The following is a 21,674-nucleotide window of genomic DNA, read 5'->3' as shown; positions in this document are numbered from 1 at the left end:
TGAATAGGAGAGGTCCTAATTAGAAAAATAAAGTAACAATAAAATTGCAGCCTCAGCAGGGCAATAGATCTTTTGGCTGCCGGGGGCCGGTGACCCCCATTTGAAAGTTGGAAAAAGTCAGAAGAAGACCAATTGAAATGTTGTTTAGAATAGGCCATTCTATAACATAGGAAAAGTTAACTTAAACTTTAAAAGAAACATTAAAAGAGCTCAGGCACAAAAAAAGTGCTTTGCCTTTAAGAGATAGTTCAGGGCGGGAGCATTTTCCCTATGAAAGTGAAAGAGAAAATAATTTAGTACAAGAATTTCGTGCATAACAGGTGGAAAAGAAATAGACGAGCCTCAAAAATGGGCACCAGGTAACTCACAATCCCGGTAAGTACAAGAGATTCGTATATATATATATATATATGTGTGTGTTGTGATTGTGTTCAGCAGATAATTAGCTGACAGTTAGCTGTACGGCAGCAAATGAATGTGTAGCATTGGTCTGTAAGGTTGGCAGCCGTGTCCCTGACATATACAGGGGTAGCCCAGGTTCCCAGACTCAGTATACTGATTTCCTTTGTGCTTTATCTTCACTACACAAAAAGCAAATCTCTATATAGAACTATTGTTTTTAGGTGAAATAGTGAATCTTTCCTGTAAGAGTGGCTCTGCTCAAGCTATAAAGTTGGCTGCAGTTGTGCAGGGGAAAGTGCGAAGGGAGTGGCTCTTGTTTTTCTATTTCTGTTTAACACGACCATGCTTATTACCAGGAAATGAATCATTTTTGTTCATCTGAATCTGCCCCCACAACTGCCTGACAATCTTTCTGATTACATTTCAGCATTCCATAGGTTATGACACAACAATGAATGCTGGGGCTTATGTTGTCAATGCTTCTGAGCTTGGTTATGGGGCTCATTAGCTTGCGGAACTGATCGGGTTGTTGGGTAATTCAGCATAGAGGCCTTCCTACCTACAGAATCTGACTAATGACATACTTGTTTAACAAGTATAACTAACTTCTGTTAGACATGATGACCCCTTGTTTTACACTGATGACCACTTTAGCCACATTGTACCAAATGTTAACTGGCCAAACTGAATTAAAATATACAAATATGCCATTGGTCTGTCCATACACAGTCTATATAAGGCTTTGTGCTTCCTGGGGACTGTAAACATCTATTTGAAGCCAGCATCTGGCCCAGTTGGAAAGAGCTATGTTATCTAAGAGCACAATAATTGTGTGTGTGGTGGATCAGAAACTAGCAAGAAATTCACAATCACGTGAATTTAAAAATTGGTCCTAAAGGGATATAAATAATATAAAAATCATAGACTCCTTCATTGAATTAGCTGAAAGATATTATAGTTAAAAACCCTAATTTGTGAATGGAATAAAAATGGATGTTATTTTTTTAATGAAACTTCTCTTTATTACATATAAGTAACATTATTACAAGGAAATTACTTTTATTCAGAGAACACTGTATCAGTAATGTAAATTCATTGTTAATAAATTTAACTAAAGGGGTTGAAAACTGTTCTGCAATAGGAGGGAATTGGAGTATGACGTTGAAGAATGATCACAATGTTGACAAGATGGACTTATCTAAGGTATGATGGGCTCTTTATCTCTCTATCTATCATATCTATCATGTATATGGGAGTTCCATGTAAGTTCAGTACAAACTTATGCACAATACAATTCTAATACCCCAAATGCATAAACAGACTGTGTAATATATCCTTATCATACACAACAGCATGAATATCCCGTAAAATCTATCCTTATAAATGGTGCTTAGTGATGTCATCAGTTATAATCAGTGCTTTGTGATGTAACTTCTGTCATACGATTCACCAAGACTTGTGTATAATAATAACTTGTAAATAATGCATTTCTGTGTAGATAAACATAATTTGAGTAATTTTTACTTTCCTATAGGGTAAAAGGCAGGATGGACTATGTTTTATACCTTTTATTACTTTTACTTAAGCTGCAGATGTCAGTGACTGGTGAGTATCTTAAGACGAGAGCCCCATACACAATGCTAAAGTGATGGTGGTTTCATTATTTCCTGTCAGCTGATCTCTGAGGGAGCACACAGCCCATCGCTAAATGGTGGCTCAAGGCAAAAGATATAAATGGGCAATATTTACTTATATATATATATATCACTTTACATAATATAAACTACGTGTATATGTTGGTTAGGTATTCATTCTGGAGGTATAGTTTTCCTTTAACTGGGGAGAATAAATGAACATAATAGGAGTATTAATGAATGGTGTACTAACAAAACATACCCATATTTTAGCAATAATGCTGGGGCATCTACACATGTAAAATGCTAGCTGCGCTAAAGTTTGCTCTGCCAGTCTGTCTACTGTCAGGGGGCAAAAGAAGTCTATGGCCATGCAGTCATAGTACCATAGAATCAAGGGCTGGATTGGGATTCAAAATAGGCCCAAAAACAGAGTACACAGAGGCCCAAATAGCCTTCATCAGCCCACTAAATAGTAACTGTCTATGGCAGGGGTCCCCAACCTTTCTTACTTATGAGCCACAATCAAATGTAAAAAGACTTGTAGAGCAACACAAGCACCATAAACGTTCATGGAGGTGCCAAATAAGGATTGGCTATTAGGGGCTAGGATTGGCTATTAGGGGCCTCTATGCACACTATCAGCTTACAGGGGCTTTATTTGGTAGGAAATCTTTATTTTTATTCAACCAAAACTCTCCCCCAAGTCAGGAATTCAAAAATAACTCCCTGGTTTGGGGGCACTGAGAGCTGCCAAGGGGTTGGGGAGCAACATGTTGCCCCTGAGCCACTGGTTGTGGATCACTGGTCTATGGCATCTTACAGCAGCCCCTCTGGCATTGGCCAGAATCCACAGATTGCCAGTCCAGGCCTGGTAGAATCTGATTCCCAAATAAAAGAGGAAAAAATTAAACACAAATCATTGATTTTATTGGGAGAACTACATATAAATGAGAAATAATCATTGTTAAAGGGAAACGAAAGGTAAAGTCACTTGGGGGTGCCAAAATGTTAGGCACCCCCAAGTGACTTTAACCGCTTACCTCGTACCCCGGGCTGGTGCCCCTGTTGGGAGAAAACAGCACCAGCCCGGGGCACCTGGAGCGGATCGCTTCCTTCTTCCTGGCTTCCTTTTCCGGAATGCCAGCGGTGGGCGCATGCGCAGTAGAGTGAAAAGCCGACTTTAATGTTTAAGTTCGGCTTTTCACTCTACTGCGCATGCACGCGCAGCGAAACAGAAGGAAGGAAGCGCCGGCAGCTACCCCGGGCTGGTGCTGTTCCCTCCTCACAGGGGCACCAGCCCGGGGTAAAAGGTAGGTGGTCAAAGTCACTTGGGGGTGCCTAACATTTTGGCACCCCCAAGTGACTTTGGCTTTCTTTTTCCTTTAATACAATACACAAGTATTATTGACATTTGCAATATTACAGTATAAATGATAAAACAATATATACTATTATTACTCACAGAGCGGTTTAAAGTCATTCCTACTGAAGCAACGATCATGGCAACTGTTGGACAAAGGGCTGTGTTGTCCTTTCACCTTTCCCCTGAGCTCAGTGCTGAAGGCATGGAGATTGGTATTTTCAGGCCTGGGTCTTCATACTTTGTACATCTCTATCGCGGGGGTCGGGATGAAAATGAAGGGCAAATGCAGGAGTATCAAGGAAGAACAGACCTCCTGAAGCACGATATCATGAAGGGGAAAGCCACCTTAATTATTTATGATATTACTCCAACTGATGATGGACCTTATCGCTGTTACTTTCAGTCTGAAAGCTACCATGATGAAACAGATTTAAATATGAAAGTATCAGGTTAGTGCTCTCTGTGTCTTGCTCTATATATGAAAATTGATGTAAATAATAATAATAATCGAACTCACCTACTATAGTAGATTTAAATTAAAAAAATAGATCTAATCAAAGTAAATCAAAGATAATTGATCAAGGGTCATAGCTGCATCTCTCTGCCCACCCAAGCCCATTCCATTTATAAAGGAAATGTAGAACCCAAATTGACATAATCAGAAAAGCCTCAGAAGGCCACATGGTTCATATTCAGCTCTAATTAAGTCTCTATAACATTTCTACTCGGTTACAAAAAAGAGCAAAATGCAATATACAGTTGAATATCCTGTCTATGAGTGTTGCGTCAACCCTAATAACTGGTAGAAGGCCATTGATATAAAAGCTAGTGAACATAGTACAGGTATTGGACCCCTTATCCAGAAACACATTATCCAGAAAGTTCTGAATTACAGAAAGGTTATCTTCCATAGACTCCATTTTAATCAAATAATTAACATTTTTAAAAATAGTTTTCTTTTTCTCTGTAATAATAAAACAGTACCTTGTACTTGATCCCAACTAAGATATAATTACCCCTTATTGGGGGCAGAACAGCCGTATTGGGTTTATTTCATGGTTAAATGATTCCCTTTTCTCTGTAATAATAAAACAGTACCTGTACTTGATCCCAACTAAGATATAATTACCCCTTATTGGGGGCAGAACAGCCCTATTGGGTTTATTTCATGGTTAAATGATTCCCTTTTCTCTGTAATAATAAAACAGTACCTGTACTTGATCCCAACTAAGATATAATTACCCCTTATTGGGGCAGAACAGCCCTATTGGGTTTATTCAATGGTTAAATGATTCCCTTTTCTCTGTAATAATAAAACAGTACCTGTACTTGATCCCAACTAAGATATAATTACCCCTTATTGGGGCAGAACAGCCCTATTGGGTTTATTTAATGGTTAAATGATTCCCTTTTCTCTGTAATAATAAAACAGTACCTGTACTTGATCCCAACTAAGATATAATTACCCCTTATTGGGGGCAGAACAGCCCTATTGGGTTTATTTAATGGTTAAATGATTCCCTTTTCTCTGTAATAATAAAACAGTACCTGTACTTGATCCCAACTAAGATATAATTACCCCTTATTGGGGGCAGAACAGCCCTATTGGGTTTATTTAATGGTTAAATGATTCCCTTTTCTCTGTAATAATAAAACAGTACCTGTACTTGATCCCAACTAAGATATAATTACCCCTTATTGGGGCAGAACAGCCCTATTGGGTTTATTTAATGGTTAAATGATTCCCTTTTCTCTGTAATAATAAAACAGTACCTGTACTTGATCCCAACTAAGATATAATTACCCCTTATTGGGGGCAGAACAGCCCTATTGGGTTTATTTAATGGTTAAATGATTCCCTTTTCTCTGTAATAATAAAACAGTACCTGTACTTGAACCCAACTAAGATATAATTACCCCTTATTGGGGGCAGAACAGCCCTATTGGGTTTATTTAATGGTTAAATGATTCCCTTTTCTCTGTAATAATAAAACAGTACCTGTACTTGAACCCAACTAAGATATAATTACCCCTTATTGGGGGCAGAACAGCCCTATTGGGTTTATTTCATGGTTAAATGATTCACTTTTCTCTGTAATAATAAAACAGTACCTGTACTTGATCCCAACTAAGATATAATTACCCCTTATTGGGGGCAGAACAGCCCTATTGGGTTTATTTCATGGTTAAATGATTCCCTTTTCTCTGTAATAATAAAACAGTACCTGTACTTGATCCCAACTGAGATATAATTACCCCTTATTGGGGGCAGAACAGCCCTATTGGGTTTATTTCATGGTTAAATGATTCACTTTTCTCTGTAATAATAAAACAGTACCTGTACTTGATCCCAACTAAGATATAATTACCCCTTATTGGGGGCAGAACAGCCCTATTGGGTTTATTTAATGGTTAAATGATTCCCTTTTCTCTGTAATAATAAAACAGTACCTGTACTTGATCCCAACTGAGATATAATTACCCCTTATTGGGGGCAGAACAGCCCTATTGGGTTTATTTCATGGTTAAATGATTCACTTTTCTCTGTAATAATAAAACAGTACCTGTACTTGATCCCAACTAAGATATAATTACCCCTTATTGGGGGCAGAACAGCCCTATTGGGTTTATTTAATGGTTAAATGATTCCCTTTTCTCTGTAATAATAAAACAGTACCTGTACTTGATCCCAACTGAGATATAATTACCCCTTATTGGGGGCAGAACAGCCCTATTGGGTTTATTTAATGGTTAAATTATTCCCTTTTCTCTGTAATAATAAAACAGTACCTGTACTTGAACCCAACTAAGATATAATTACCCCTTATTGGGGGCAGAACAGCCCTATTGGGTTTATTTCATGGTTAAATGATTCCCTTTTCTCTGTAATAATAAAACAGTACCTGTACTTGATCCCAACTAAGATATAATTACCCCTTATTGGGGGCAGAACAGTCCTATTGGGTTTATTTAATGGTTAAATGATTCACTTTTCTCTGTAATAATAAAACAGTACCTGTACTTGATCCCAACTAAGATATAATTACCCCTTATTGGGGCAGAACAGCCCTATTGGGTTTATTTAATGGTTAAATGATTCCCTTTTCTCTGTAATAATAAAACAGTACCTGTACTTGATCCCAACTAAGATATAATTACCCCTTATTGGGGCAGAACAGCCCTATTGGGTTTATTTAATGGTTAAATGATTCCCTTTTCTCTGTAATAATAAAACAGTACCTGTACTTGATCCCAACTAAGATATAATTACCCCTTATTGGGGCAGAACAGCCCTATTGGGTTTATTTAATGGTTAAATGATTCCCTTTTCTCTGTAATAATAAAACAGTACCTGTACTTGATCCCAACTAAGATATAATTACCCCTTATTGGGGGCAGAACAGCCCTATTGGGTTTATTTAATGGCTAAACGATTCCCTTTTTTCTGTAATAATAAAACAGTACCTGTACTTGATCCCAACTAAGATATAATTACCCCTTATTGGGGCAGAACAGCCCTATTGGGTTTATTTAATGGTTAAATGATTCCCTTTTCTCTGTAATAATAAAACAGTACCTGTACTTGAACCCAACTAAGATATAATTACCCCTTATTGGGGGCAGAACAGCCCTATTGGGTTTATTTAATGGTTAAATGATTCCCTTTTCTCTGTAATAATAAAACAGTACCTGTACTTGAACCCAACTAAGATATAATTACCCCTTATTGGGGGCAGAACAGCCCTATTGGGTTTATTTAATGGCTAAACGATTCCCTTTTTTCTGTAATAATAAAACAGTACCTGTACTTGATCCCAACTAAGATATAATTACCCCTTATTGGGGGCAGAACAGCCCTATTGGGTTTATTTAATGGTTTAATGATTCCCTTTTCTCTGTAATAATAAAACAGTACCTGTACTTGATCCCAACTAAGATATAATTACCCCTTATTGGGGGCAGAACAGCCCTATTGGGTTTATTTCATGGTTAAATGATTCCCCTTTCTCTGTAATAATAAAACAGTACCTGTACTTGATCCCAACTAAGATATAATTACCCCTTATTGGGGGCAGAACAGCCCTATTGGGTTTATTTAATGGTTAAATGATTCCCTTTTCTCTGTAATAATAAAACAGTACCTGTACTTGATCCCAACTAAGATATAATTACCCCTTATTGGGGGCAGAACAGCCCTATTGGGTTTATTTAATGGTTAAATGATTCCCTTTTCTCTGTAATAATAAAACAGTACCTGTACTTGATCCCAACTAAGATGAATGAATCCTTATTGGAGTCTTTTTGGGTTTAATTACTGTTTAAATAATTTTTTTAGTAGATGTAAGGTAGGAGATCTGAGTTAGGGAAAGACCCCCTGGGAAAACCCCAGATGCCAAGCATTCTGGATAATGGGTTCCATACCTGTACATCACACACCAAGAGTTTGGAAAAGGGACTGATAGAATATACTGAACTAAAGTGCAAAGTTTCTCCTCTTTACTAAATAATGTGTATTTTCCTGGTGACTACATATTTACTTAAATTAGTACTTACACCATTGCAAGTGTTATGTGCCAAAATGTTGTTGGTGTACATACTCTGTAAATATGCCAGCACTTTTTCCTCGTACAGTTGTACGGTAGTGTGAATTAACACCATAAAGCAAAAATATATGTGGGATATTTGCATGAGGAATATGATATAGATGATGAGAAGCGAAAGTGCCCACTCTAATTTGTCTAATTTGCCAACCTGGACCTGGCAAAAATTTGTGGCGGCATTATTGGTAATTGGGGTAGTATTAAAGTTTCAAATGTGCGCCAATGCAAAGATAATACACCAAACGCGTCATACTATTTTAGCAAATTTCTGGTGATGTGGTGAATTTTTATTTTTGGAAAACTACACCGAATTTTAATTTGCCCCCTTTAGCATATGCCCTAGTGGGAATTCCACGTCTTTCCATACAGGGGAAATCAACTATTTTACCAAATTCTCCAAGGAACAGTTCAGTGCAAAAATGAAACTGGGCAAAATAGAATAAAAAAATGTTTTTTATTATAGTTAGGCAAAAATCTAATCTATAAAGGTTGGAGTGGACAGATGTCTAACATAATTGCCAGAACACTACTGCTTTCAGTAATAAATAGCGCAAATCAATTATAAATAATCAACAGCAGCAAATCATATATCTGCTATCAGACTGGTGCCCAATACGTCTTTTTCTGATTGGCTGTAATGAACTAACAGAAGTTGATGAAGTCTTACTTTTACCTTTATGTTCTTTTGATAGCCATTGGTTCTGACCCTCTTCTTTGGGTTGAAGATTATTTTGGTGATGGAATTAAAGCCGTGTGTGAATCTGATGGGTGGTATCCTCGGCCTGAGGTGATGTGGAGAGACAGCGAGGGAAACCGTCTACAGCCTTTACAAGAGGATTCTCAGTTAAATGCAAAAGGACTTTATCATGTCCAGACATCGATAACTGTCTATTCTAAAACCATTGTCTTCTGCAGTATCAGGAATGCCTTGCTAAATGAAGTCCGAGAACCATCTCTTCAGATCTCAGGTTAGTTGCCCTTTGACACTTAGGGAACTTTAATCAGGCTACAAATAGCTTCCATTGTTTTCTATAGGGTATGTCACATGGACATTTCTTTTTAGCTTGCTTCATCATTCTAGCTTTTTAGATATATATGGTGACCCCAGTGTCCAAGACCAGGGTCATTTCTGGGCCCCAGGTTGCCCTGAGGTGACCTTCCTAGTGCTGACCACCTCACCCAGCCACTTTTAGAAATTCAGCATCGGAGCTGTGATATCCATAAGAAGCTGATGCCCAGTAGGGATCAAACCTAGACGTTAATGAATTGCCCCTCCTCTCCTTATTTTTGCAAAAAAATGACAAATAATGTTAGTACTGTGTTTTCTATAATTTCCTCTAGATACATTATACAGAAGAGTGAATCGTAATGGAGTCTCTCGAGCAATAATCATAACTGCATTCATTTTTAGTTTTGGAGCTATCTTCATAAGCATCCTGATTTTAGTAGGAAAAAAAAGCCAAGAATCAAAAGGTAAATTAGTTTTAATTTAATGCATTCAGCAAATGATCGTGAATGAACACAAGAATTAAGGGCGAAAGGGGGCGGCCTTGGAGCTCCCTGTTCTCAAATCCAGCCTTGCTTATATTCATGTCTTACTAATGTTACAGGCACAAGGTTCACACATTCAGGGTTTTAGCTGCGCCTGGCGGGGCCTAAAGCAGTAGATAGGCACCCATTCTGGCATCCAGAAGCTCTACGGGGCAGGGACCTCCTTCCTACTGTGTCTCATACCACATGGCACTTATTCCCTGTGTATTTATACTTATTTATTGTATTTATTATAACACTTCTCCTCCCTGTGTGTAATTCTGTATACAGTCTTGCAAGATTGTACAGCGCTACATACATACTAGATATTCTTGTCAGTACAGGTATCGGACCCCTTATCCGGAAACCCGTTATCCAGAAAGCTCCGAATTACAGAATGCCCGTCTCCCATAGACTCCATTTTAATCAAATAATTCAGAATTTTAAAACTGATTTCCTTTTTCTATGTAGAAATAAAACAGAACCTTGTAATTGATCCCAACTAAGATATAATTAATCCTTATTGGATGCAAAACAAACCTATTGGGTTTAATTAATGTTTTATTGCTTTTTTATTATACTTAAGGTATTGAGATCCAAATTACGGAAAGACCCCTTATCCGGAATACCCTTGGTCCCTAGCATTCTGGATAATGGGTCCTATACCTGTACTTATATTACAATGTAATATCCAGTTGTACCAGTGCAACACTATATTATATTGTACCTGTAATTACTTTTACACATTCATTTTTGGTGTTACTGTTCCTTTAAGGTAATATAAGGGGTATTTTTTATAAGGGTATACAAATAACCTTTTTAGGAACACAGATAACCATAGTTATCTCACAATCAAACTGGTTCTAATTTATTTGGGATATTGTGATATCTCAAGCTACCTCTTTCAATGAACACACCATACAATAGCTATTTCACAGGTGTTCTGTTAACATTGTTTAGTTATCCCTCTTCATTAAATATACCCAAATTATCTTTGTGGCTACATCTCTAACCAATATATATTATGCGTGTCAACCATATAAAAACATTTATCAAATAAATGTTCCTCTTTAGGTTGTAGAAGTTGTAGTGGCCCTATAGCAGCAGAATAAGTCACACAATAAATGACAATATCTTGTCTAATATAATTAGGGCTGCGTTATTGTCTTTACATCACCATCTGCTTTCTGACCAATGTACATGTACTATGTGATCTGCAACATTTTTAAAGTAACTTTTTTTCTTTCTTTTGCAGTGAAGCACAAGGCAGAAAAGGGTAAGAACATAAAATGCAACCAGTAGACAAAATATATTAAAAGCATTTGCTGTCCATGTCACTATGATATAATTCAATATAGGTTTTTAAAAATGTTTATTGTAAAGTACGTACTCCTCCATGTTACTGTGTGGCCTTGAATAGAACAAAATCTCTTTCCTTGTCTAGAGGTGCAAATACATTAGCTGAACCTCAAGATATTGGACTGATTGGCTCACAGGCTGGAGGAGTGGATACTTTCTGACTTGCCATACAAGGGAATAGGCAAATACTATTGTTCCATTCATTTAGGCTGATAGCCTAAAACTCATTTCATGCAGTAGGCCAGATAATTGGCAAGCTGCATGTTTGTTGGCCGAATTATATCAAATTAAAGATGTCACCCACGGCAATCTATGGAGCAAATAGGCAGGCAGAGGGCTATAAGTATACCTTGGAGTTGGGCAGCCTTGGCCTACAAGTTTGGATCTCCTGGAAATGAAGAACTTGAACTACTCTAAGAAATTTCTCTCTTTATATTCTGTGGCGTTGAACAATAGATGGGTATATACATCAGACAGGCTAAATTGAGTTTACAATGTAAAAGAATGAGGGGGTAATGAGACACAAAGTAATGAGATGGGAAAAATCAGGAGTCAGCAAAGTGAGAGATGGTGATGCTGCTCATGTACCTTTCCATTTCCATTGAGAAGGCGCATTGTCAGCTGAAATGTTCAGTTTGGCCAGACCAACCGCAATCTGCTAATAATAGTGTTAGATGACTAAACTGAAACCAAAAAGACAAATACGTGACCAGATGGTCAGGCAGTATGATTAAAATGAATTCAGTTGGTGTACTTTTGCTGGCACTGTTGCTGGAGATTTTTCTGTTATAGATATTTCTTAATTTTTTTCTCAAATAATGGAAAGTTGGAAACAAGAGATAGAGACGAGGAAAACAAATTTCTTTGTCTGCAATTGCTTTGTAATTGAGTATAAGAAATGGCCTTTGTGCAAGCCAGTTGCACAAATAAAGCACTGAATATTTTGAGTGGTGGCTGATTTGCCACCACTGGGACTTCAATGAATTGGATGGAAAGTGAAAATGTAGAATCAAGGGCACTAACACTCAGGGGCCACTGCCATATATACTATGGTCAATAGCAGCCTGGCAGTTCATATATTGTAGCTTACAATTATAATCCTCTTTCACAAGGATTTCTGGTAACTAGCCCCAAAGAGCTCCAAGAAAATACCATTTACATGAGTTTATCCTATGCAGGGCCGCCATCAGAAATCACGGGGCCCCTCACAACCAAATTTTCGGGGCCCCACTCCTCACACCCCCCTCCCATCAATACAAAGGACATACAGACATTGGTGGCCGGTTATTGCGTTTTGCATTGGTGCCAGGGCAGGTACCCCCTAAACCATTGCTAGCCAGCCTAGGGCCCCCTAAAACATTGGTGGTCCTCCCCCAAATTACTATGGCCTGCTCCCTGCTTCCTTTCACTCCCTCCCAGCATCCTCCTGTTTCTTCCCAGGCCACCCAATCATCCTCCTGCTCCAACCCCCCAGCATCCTTCTGCTTCCTCCCAGGCCCCCCAAGCATCCTCTGGCTCCCCCCAGGCCCCCCACAAGCATACTCCTGCTCCCCCCCTACATCCTCCTGCTTCCCCCAGGGCACCCCTAGCATCCTCTGGCTCCCCCCCACCTGGAACCTGTCCAAAAAAAAAAAAATCATTCCAGTCTGCACTGCATTCATGCAATATCACACAAAGTGCTACATGACCTGCTTTTCATCTTACTTGAATTACTCATGCTTTGTAATTTCAAACCAATGTTAAAAAAATGAAATAAAAAAACACATAACCCACACAATTAACTAAAAAAGTGTTAACGGGTAAAAAAAAAAAAAATTCCACTGCATTTTAGTTTCCACACTGTTATTTTTGCGACATGCTTCTCAACATCTGACTTTTTTTTAAAAAAATGAGTTACCCATATTATATCCCTTCTACAATATTTTTGTATTTGTTTTTTATTTGCCATTTTTTATTTGTCATATTACAGGGGTAAATCAAAATAGAAAGGATACTTGAAGAGACCCGGGCGTGTTTAGCTTTAAAGGGGGGGCCGCTCTCGGGCCCCCTTTAATCAAGTCCGGGCCTCGTCTTTGGTTGCGTCCTTCGCTATGGGCCGCGGCTCCCTTCTACTTCTGCGCTTTTATAAGGTTGCGACCCGTGTGTGTGACGTCAGCACGCACGGGGCGCAACCTTATAAAAGCGCGGAAGTAGAAGGCAGCCGCGGCACATAGCGAAGGACGCAAAGAAGACGGGGCCCGGACTTGATTAAAGGGGGCCCGGGCCTGGGACGATTGTCCCCCCTGTGCCCCCCTGATGGCGGCCCTGATCCTATGGACTAAAGCTCACCCACTGGGGTGACTAAAGACTCATAAGTGTGGTGCAGGGTTCTCTCATCAGATTCAATATACACATACATGTGAGGCGGTCTCCTTAACATTTTGTTATTTATCTGTGTATGAAAACCCTGCAGTACACTGATGAGACCCAAGAAGGGCAAAACCGGTCTGTAGTTGGGAATCTGATCAGCTATTATCATGGCTTGTTTTTTAAAAACCCAGTGGGTGAGCTTTAGCCTATAGGATAAACCCATGTAAATGAGATTTTCTTTGGGACTTGTTCCCAGGATTCCATTTGTTTATTTGCATACATACACTCAGGAACCTTAGTTTTGGTTCTAAAATTTAGCTGGAAATAAAGTATTGATCTTTACCTAAAGCAAGCCATTGGGTATTAAAGCTAGCTTTTGCATGACGCTTAATTTAAATGTTAAACCCAAAAGACAAGTCAGTGTTTCTCTATGTTGCTTAGTCTTTCCGAGTGAAGCTTCCATAAGGGCAATGTTTCCGCCATTTAATAGACTTTATTTTTATTTTCAGAACAATTGATTAAGAGCTTTGGTGAGTAATTCAGCATTTTTTATTTACATTTATTTCTAATAAAGGAAGTAGAATCAAATGGAAGTATACATTTTATGATAGGATTGTTTGCAAATATATTATTTGGTAAAATGTAAATATTTATTTCAGTGTAATATATTCCTTTTTTACCAACAACAACAATTAGACCATATTGTGTTTTCAGATAAATTATATATATATATATTACCAGTATTTAGGGTTTACCCATATACTCTCCCAGCATGACAATAATCTGCCCAATCTCCCACCAGTTCCACAATTCGCATATAACCCATCACTTTTTTAAGGCAGCTCCCTCTATTGAACTATGTCCCTAATAGGACTCTTACCTGCCCCCATAGGTGGCCATACATGGGCAGATTTCAGCTGACAATTCTGGGCCTTCAGACCTATTCTACATCTTATCTGCCCATGTTTGATACATTTTCACCATAGAAAAGTTTATTTAAAATGATTTATTACAAGAAAGAATAAATGCTGCTTTGGGATGTCTCTTAATTAAAACTTTTTTTTTCCAGATGAAAAGCATAAAACATTTGGTAAGTTACATTATACCCTTATTAGGTTGTTAATAATCTCCTAAACACACAATTTCCTGTGAGTCAACACAAGCCATTTAAATGAGGACTTAATTAAATGAATGTTATTATTATATAATATACAGTTTGGTTATTTCCCTGTGGGACCAAACCATAAGTTATATTCATATAAACAGTGCTTAGTGATGTCATCAGTTATAATCCGAGTTTAGTGATGTCATGACTCACTAAACTTGTATTATAATACATAACGTACCCCCTGTTGTAAAATATGATGATATTAGAATCACCTCGGAGTTCCATGACCTGTATATATGGTCATGGAACTCCTCAGTGACTTCTAATATCCTCATATTATTTACTATATAATTATCCCCATTCTTATTATCTTATTTATATTAAGTGGAAGTTAAGACAAATGCAATCATTTTTGGTAGAATTTCAAACTTCATGGCCACATAGGGGCCAGCATTAGCTGCCAAATTAGCCTCTCCAGAAGAAATCAGTAGCTTATTGGTTCATATTGGGCCACAACGACAGCCTGCCCAAACGCTATCTAGACAGGGATCGGCCAACTATAGCTTTTAAAACTTTTATATATCTCAGTATTCACAATGTTTTGATTAAGGACACTTTGGGGCTGATTCATGAAAGGGTAAATTCACGAATGGGTAAAATTCGGATTAGATAGGATAATTTCTGATGATCGGAAATGTCACGAAAATGCTTACGAAAAAATCGTAATAGTCACGATAATATCATATTGGGGATCCGAAAGTCACAAAATTTTCATATCCGAACGATCGTAAACAGCAGGAAAACCTTTCCGACTTTGAACCTTCTGTGCATGATTTTGGAAGCCTCCCATAGGAATCAATTGCACTCTGCAGCTCCAACCTGGCCCAAGGAAAGTCTCCCATAGGGCTCAATGGCACTCTGCAGCTCCAACCCGGCCCAAGGAAAGTCTCCCATAGGGCTCAATGGCACTCTGCAGCTCCAACCCGACCCAAGAAAAGTCTCCCATAGGGCTCAATGGCACTCTGCAGCTCCAACCCGGCCCAAGGAAAGTCTCCCATAGGGCTCAATGGCACTCTGCAGCTCCAACCCGGCCCAAGGAAAGTCTCCCATAGGGCTCAATGGCACTCTGCAGCTCCAACCCGGCCCAAGGAAAGTCTCCCATAGGGCTCAATGGCACTCTGCAGCTCCAACCCGGCCCAAGGAAAGTCTCCCATAGGGCTCAATGGCACTCTGCAGCTCCAACCCGGCCCAAGGAAAGTCTCCCATAGGACTCAATGGCACTCTGCAGCTCCAACCTGTCCCAAGGAAAGTCTCCCATAGGACTCAATGGCCCTCTGCAGCTCCAACCCGGCCCAAGGAAAGTCTCCCATAGGGCTCAATGGCACTCTGCAGCTCCAACCCGGCCCAAGGAAACTCTCCCATAGGGCTCAATGGCACTCTGCAGCTCCAACCCGGCCCAAGGAAAGTCTCCCATAGGGCTCAATGGCACTCTGCAGCTCCAACCCGGCCCAAGGAAAGCCTCCCATAGGGCTCAATGGCACTCTGCAGCTCCAACCTGGCCCAAGGAAAGTCTCCCATAGGGCTCAATGGCACTCTGCAGCTCCAACCCGGCCCAAGGAAAGTCTCCCATAGGGCTCAATGGCACTCTGCAGCTCCAACCCGGCCCAAGGAAAGTCTCCCATAGGGCTCAATGGCACTCTGCAGCTCCAACCCGGCCCAAGCAAAGTCTCCCATAGGGCTCAATGGCACTCTGCAGCTCCAACCTGGCCCAAGGAAAGTCTCCCATAGGGCTCAATGGCACTCTGCAGCTCCAACCCGGCCCAAGGAAAGTCTCCCATAGGGCTCAATGGCACTCTGCAGCTCCAACCCGGCCCAAGGAAAGTCTCCCATAGGGCTCAATGGACCCTGCAGCTCCAACCTGGCCCAAGAAAAGTCTCCCATAGGGCTCAATGGCACTCTGCAGCTCCAACCTGGCCCAAGGAAAGTCTCCCATAGGGCTCAATGGCACTCTGCAGCTCCAACCCAGCCCAAGGAAAGTCTCCCATAGGGCTCAATGGACCCTGCAGCTCCAACCTGGCCCAAGAAAAGTCTCCCATAGGGCTCAATGGCACTCTGCAGCTCCAACCTGGCCCAAGGAAAGTCTCCCATAGGGCTCAATGGCACTCTGCAGCTCCAACCTGGCCCAAGGAAAGTCTCCCATAGGGCTCAATGGCACTCTGCAGCTCCAACCTGGCCCAAGGAAAGTCTCCCATAGGGCTCAATGGCACTCTGCAGCTCCAACCCGGCCCAAGGAAAGTCTCCCATAGGGCTCAATGGCACTCTGCAGCTCCAACCCGGCCCAAGGAAAGTCTCCCATAGGGCTCAATGGCACTCTGCAGCTCCAACCTGGCCCAAGGAAAGTCTCCCATAGGGCTCAATGGCACTCTGCAGCTCCAACCCGGCCCAAGGAAAGTCTCCCATAGGGCTCAATGGCACTCTGCAGCTCCAACCCGGCCCAAGGAAAGTCTCCCATAGGGCTCAATGGCACTCTGCAGCTCCAACCCGGCCCAAGGAAAGTCTCCCATAGGACTCAATGGCACTCTGCAGCTCCAACCCGGCCCAAGGAAAGTCTCCCATAGGGCTCAATGGCACTCTGCAGCTCCAACCTGGCCCAAGGAAAGTCTCCCATAGGGCTCAATGGCACTCTGCAGCTCCAACATGGCCCAAGGAAAGTCTCCCATAGGGCTCAATGGCACTCTGCAGCTCCAACCCGGCCCAAGGAAAGTCACAATACCGAAGCTTGAATTAATCCAAAACTTTTGTACTCGTTGCGACGAATTGGATTTTGTTGTGCAATTTGTCGCAAAGTACGAAAAAAATTAACGAAAAGTCGCAAAAAATACGCACAGTACGAAAACTTAGAAAAAATAAGAATTTTTTTATTCGTCCCAATATACATGCTTCCCAAAAGGGATTAATCCATTTTAATGAAATTATATTTTATCATTTATATCATTAATTTTTTTTGCCCTAGGATTGATTTATGTGACACTGTATATTTATATTACTGATTTATCTGGAAGTTTTGATACAGATTGTAGTCAGCAGGCACTCATACATGTACAAAGGTTTACTAAACCAGAAAATGACAGTACAGATATGGAACCTGTTATTCAGGATGCTCGGGGCCCTGGGGTTTTCCAGATAAGGGGTCTTCTTACTCTAAGGAGGGCATTTTATGACATTTTCTCATATCGTGACCAAAATTCAGATTTTTACTATAGAAAAGTTTATTTAAAATTATTTATTAAGATAAGGAATAAATGCTGCTCTGGGATGTCTCTTAATTAGAACTTTTCTTTTCCAGATGAAATGCAGAAAACATTTGGTAAGTTATACCCTTAGTAATCTCTTTCTAAGCCCACAATTTCCTGCGAGTCAACACAAGCCATTTCAATGAGGACTTGATAAAATGAATGTTATTATTATATAATATACAGTTTGGTTATTTCCCTGTGGGACCAAACTATAAATGATATCTTTATAAATGGTGCTTATTGATGTCATCAGTTATAATCGGAGCTTAGTGAAGTAATTTCTGTCACATGACTCACTAAATTTTGTGTATTATAATAAATACAGTACCCCCGTTGTAAAATATGAGGATAATAGAAGTCACCTATGAGTTACACAACCTGTATTTATATGGTCATGGAACTCCTCTGTGACTTATAATATCCCTATATTTTACAATAGGGGTACTTTATTCACGATATAATTATATTATATGGTTATTTATTTACTATATATTTTTTGTTTTGTGCAATAATGGATATACCCCGGCAGTGAGCACCATTTGCATTACGTAATACTTGGGGGCTGATTTACTAATCCACGAATCCGAATCCCGAATGGGAAAAAATCGGATGGGAAACGAACATTTTGCAACTTTTTCGTATTTTTTGCGATTTTTTTCGTCGCCGTTGTGACTTTTTCGTGAATTGTCGCGACTTTTTCCTAGCCATTACGACTTGTGTGAATTGTCGCGACTTTTTCGTAGCCGTTACGACTTGCGTGAATTGTCGCCACTTTTTTGTATTGAGCGCTCGTAAACGGCAGGCAAACGGCTACGAAAAAGTCGCGACAATTTACGAAAAAGTCGCAAAATACCGATCATTACGAAAAAAACCGCATTTGGACACTTTCAATCCGTTTGTGGATTAGTAAATCTGCCCCTTGGTGTGCTATTCCTACTTATCAGTTGTTAAGTGGTACAACAGTCCAATTGTATGTATTTGTAACTTCTATCATTGCAGAAATTCTACTAGACTTCCATTTAAGTCAATGGATGGGATGTCTGAGTGCTCCTCATATGTGATTCCATATGTGAGCAGACATTCTGATTTTCCTATAAATAAAATATTTGCACAAGATCTTTCTTTGAGTCAGTACTAAGGGCTCAACTTGATATTTTTATATGATCAATCCATTTTAATTTTATTTACATTTAATTATTTTATATTAACGTCCGAAAATAACACCAAGCTCTTGTTTATGTCACTTTTTTCCAGATATTTTGAAGAATTTTTTAAATGTCACTAAAGGTAAATGATCTGGTTAAATTAGTTACCTACAGTATTAAATACTGAAACTGTTAAAAATATTATTTTAGTTAGAGATGTTTGAACAACACCATCGATTGTGACTATACATTGTGAGCCACAGTCAAATGTAAAAAGACTTGGAGAGCAACACAAGCACCATAAAAGTTCATGGAGGAGCCAAATAAGGGCTAAGATTGGCTATTAGGGGCCTCTATGCACACTATCAGCTTACAGGGGCTTTATTTGGTAGTAAATCTTGTTTTTATTCAACCAAAACTTGCCCCCAAGTCAGGAATTCAAAAATAACTCCCTGGTTTGGGGGCACTGAGAGCAACACCCAAGGGGTTGGGGAGCAACATGTTGCCCCTGAGCCACTGGTTGGGGATCACTGCTGTAACTGATTCATCCAATAGGAAGTATAGTTGTCAGTTGACAGAGTAACACACTTCCTAATACCAAAAATAGGGAAACAGTACAAATCCAACAAAATGCAACCCTCTGTTACTGGGATAAATTGAACTACAACAAAACTGACTCTCCTTTGATCTCCATGAATGTTGCCCAACCCTTTTTATTAAACGGAGTTCTTCACTATATATATATATATATATATAAAATAATGTTCTACCATTTGAAAAATTAGAATTAACCCCCCATGGGTGTTGTTTAGTGGACACTCACCAGTAGAAATGGGTTTGGGCGCCAAGCCTCAATCCTATAGACAAACGGAGCCAAAGGGATTAAAAGGTTAAGCCAGTTGTGAAAAACGGGAGACACCTAAAAAAGCCTTGTGTGTTAATTATAGGCTGATGTTCCAACTAGTGATGCACCGAATCCCGGATTTGGTTCGGGATTAGGGCCGAATCCAGCTTTTTTTTGATGCATTCGGTTTCGGCCGAATCCACGGTCCCTGACGAACCGAATCCTAATTAACATATGCTTATTAGCATTCGGAAAGGGTTACAACTTTTGACCCTTCCCGATCCTAATTGGCATATGCTAATTAGGATTCGGTCCTGGATGGGTTAGGTTTGGTCGAACCCAAAAAAAAGTAGGTTTGGTGCATCCCTAGTTCCAACATTAAAGTAAAAAGACATAGAGGAGTTTTTTTTTCTACAGAAATATATCCCTCAGGCTGCAGTAACAGCTTTCCTAGTGATTGAAAGGACAGTTCTTTTATAACTGTGTCTATGGAGAACGTAATATCTTGCAAATAACCTTTTGAGTATGTTCCTTTCCATAATAGAGTGTGTAACCATGGATCCAGAGAGTGCTCATCCATTCCTCGATGTTTCTGAAGATGGAAAGACAGTGAAAAATACATCCAAAAAACAAGATATACCTGATAACGACAAGAGATTTGATTTCTGTCGCGGTGTTCTCAGCACTCAGTCGTACCAAAGTGGGAAACATCGCCTTGATGTTGAGGCTGACAGTGAAATATGTTCTGTTGGCATTGCCAAAAAATCGGCAGTGAGGAAAGGGGCCGTGCACTTTAATGGAGATGATGGGATGTATGCAATTAGACTTTGGGAACACCATAAACAACTCATTTCTTCTCAGAAGGAAATCAGTCCCATCACTCTCAAAATATTTTTAGACTGCAGTGTAGGACACATGGCAATCGTTGCACTGGATACACTGCACAGAGTTGATATACAGTTTAATCCTGATGAGGAGGTGTTTTTCTTTTTTGAAGTCTTAAAGGATGGGGAAATAAAAATTCTAAGTTGAAGAGCAGTTGACCTGAATGTTGGACTAATTCTGCACTGAGAAATGTTCTTCAGTAGAAGTAATGTTGAACATGTTGGCACTATGTATATCAAGCACTGTAACCCCCTTTTGGCTATATAAGACAAAAGTCCAGCTAGTGATAGAGCACGGGGTACATTAGACTCCTCTTCCACAGGATGGGCCTTCACTAAGGGGAAGGATTACGTTAGGAATGGTGTAGTAGAACTGCGCCTTCTCACTGCCAGATGTAAATGTATGAATGCAATGAAAGAAACCAAGGACTCCAAGAGCTCTTGAAGCAAAACTGAAGTAGTATTTAATTTGTCCCAAACAAATGAATCAAGATTTCAGGGTTGGTAATACTCACAGTTTGATAGAGATATAGCAATTATTCAGCAGGTACAATGGATGATATTGCAGAGCAAGCAGCGTTCACTGTTTTTTCCCACCTCAGCAGAGTGCGGGCAGGATAAAGACAGCAAGGCACCACCATGGGGATGAAAAGGGTAGGTCAATTAGTCCTCAGGGTTGTCCACCTTACCTGGTCCAGATCCCAATAAAGTTTTAACTCTTGGTTTTCTGTGCTTAACTGGTTTCTGTTGTAAAATGCAACACAACTTTTATGTTGTACATGGAAATAGTTTGTTACTTACATGATACCTGCCTCATTCATAAACCTATATATTATTTTTCGATGGTAGTTTAGTTCTCACCAGGTCCAGACTGACAATCTGTGGATTCAGGCAAATGCCAAAGGGGCTGCTATAAGATGCCATAGACACTCACTATTTATTGGAATGGTGGAGGCTGTTTGGGCCTCTGTGTACTTAAAATGCCTATTTTGACCAGATCAAACCTGATGCTAAGATGTTGTTGTATATTGCCAAAGTAAACATTTGTATATGAATGATTTGTACAATAAATGGACCAATGATAAAAACCTATAGGTAATAGATCTCTAACTTATACTTCCCATTGTTATTTCATGTGAACTTTTCAGTGTTAATG

The 21,674-nt window shown here is 39.7% G+C and overlaps 1 protein-coding gene across 2 annotated transcripts; it reads left to right on the top strand.

The window, feature by feature from the left end:
• Positions 1 to 162: 162 nt before the first annotated feature.
• LOC100485231 (butyrophilin subfamily 2 member A2-like) lies at positions 163 to 21,610 on the top strand. Of its 2 annotated transcripts, none has more exons than XM_012969202.3 (12): positions 163 to 375; positions 1,544 to 1,605; positions 1,937 to 2,007; positions 3,504 to 3,851; positions 8,696 to 8,971; positions 9,345 to 9,476; positions 10,789 to 10,809; positions 13,751 to 13,771; positions 14,311 to 14,331; positions 17,696 to 17,716; positions 18,900 to 18,932; positions 20,179 to 21,610. In XM_012969202.3, exons 2-12 carry the CDS (start codon positions 1,571 to 1,573, stop codon positions 20,664 to 20,666), a joined length of 1,467 nt encoding a protein of 488 aa, XP_012824656.2. In that variant the 5' UTR covers positions 163 to 375; positions 1,544 to 1,570; the 3' UTR covers positions 20,667 to 21,610. The 2 variants fall into 2 exon arrangements, with proteins under 2 accessions (XP_012824656.2, XP_002937434.3); XM_002937388.5 differs by having other exon boundaries at positions 1,520 to 1,605.
• The last annotated feature ends 64 nt before the right edge of the window (positions 21,611 to 21,674 follow it).

This window comes from Xenopus tropicalis, chromosome 8, assembly GCF_000004195.4.
Source record: "Xenopus tropicalis strain Nigerian chromosome 8, UCB_Xtro_10.0, whole genome shotgun sequence".
NCBI lineage: Eukaryota > Metazoa > Chordata > Amphibia > Anura > Pipidae > Xenopus > Xenopus tropicalis.
This window is presented reverse-complemented; position numbering and strand designations above follow the sequence as displayed.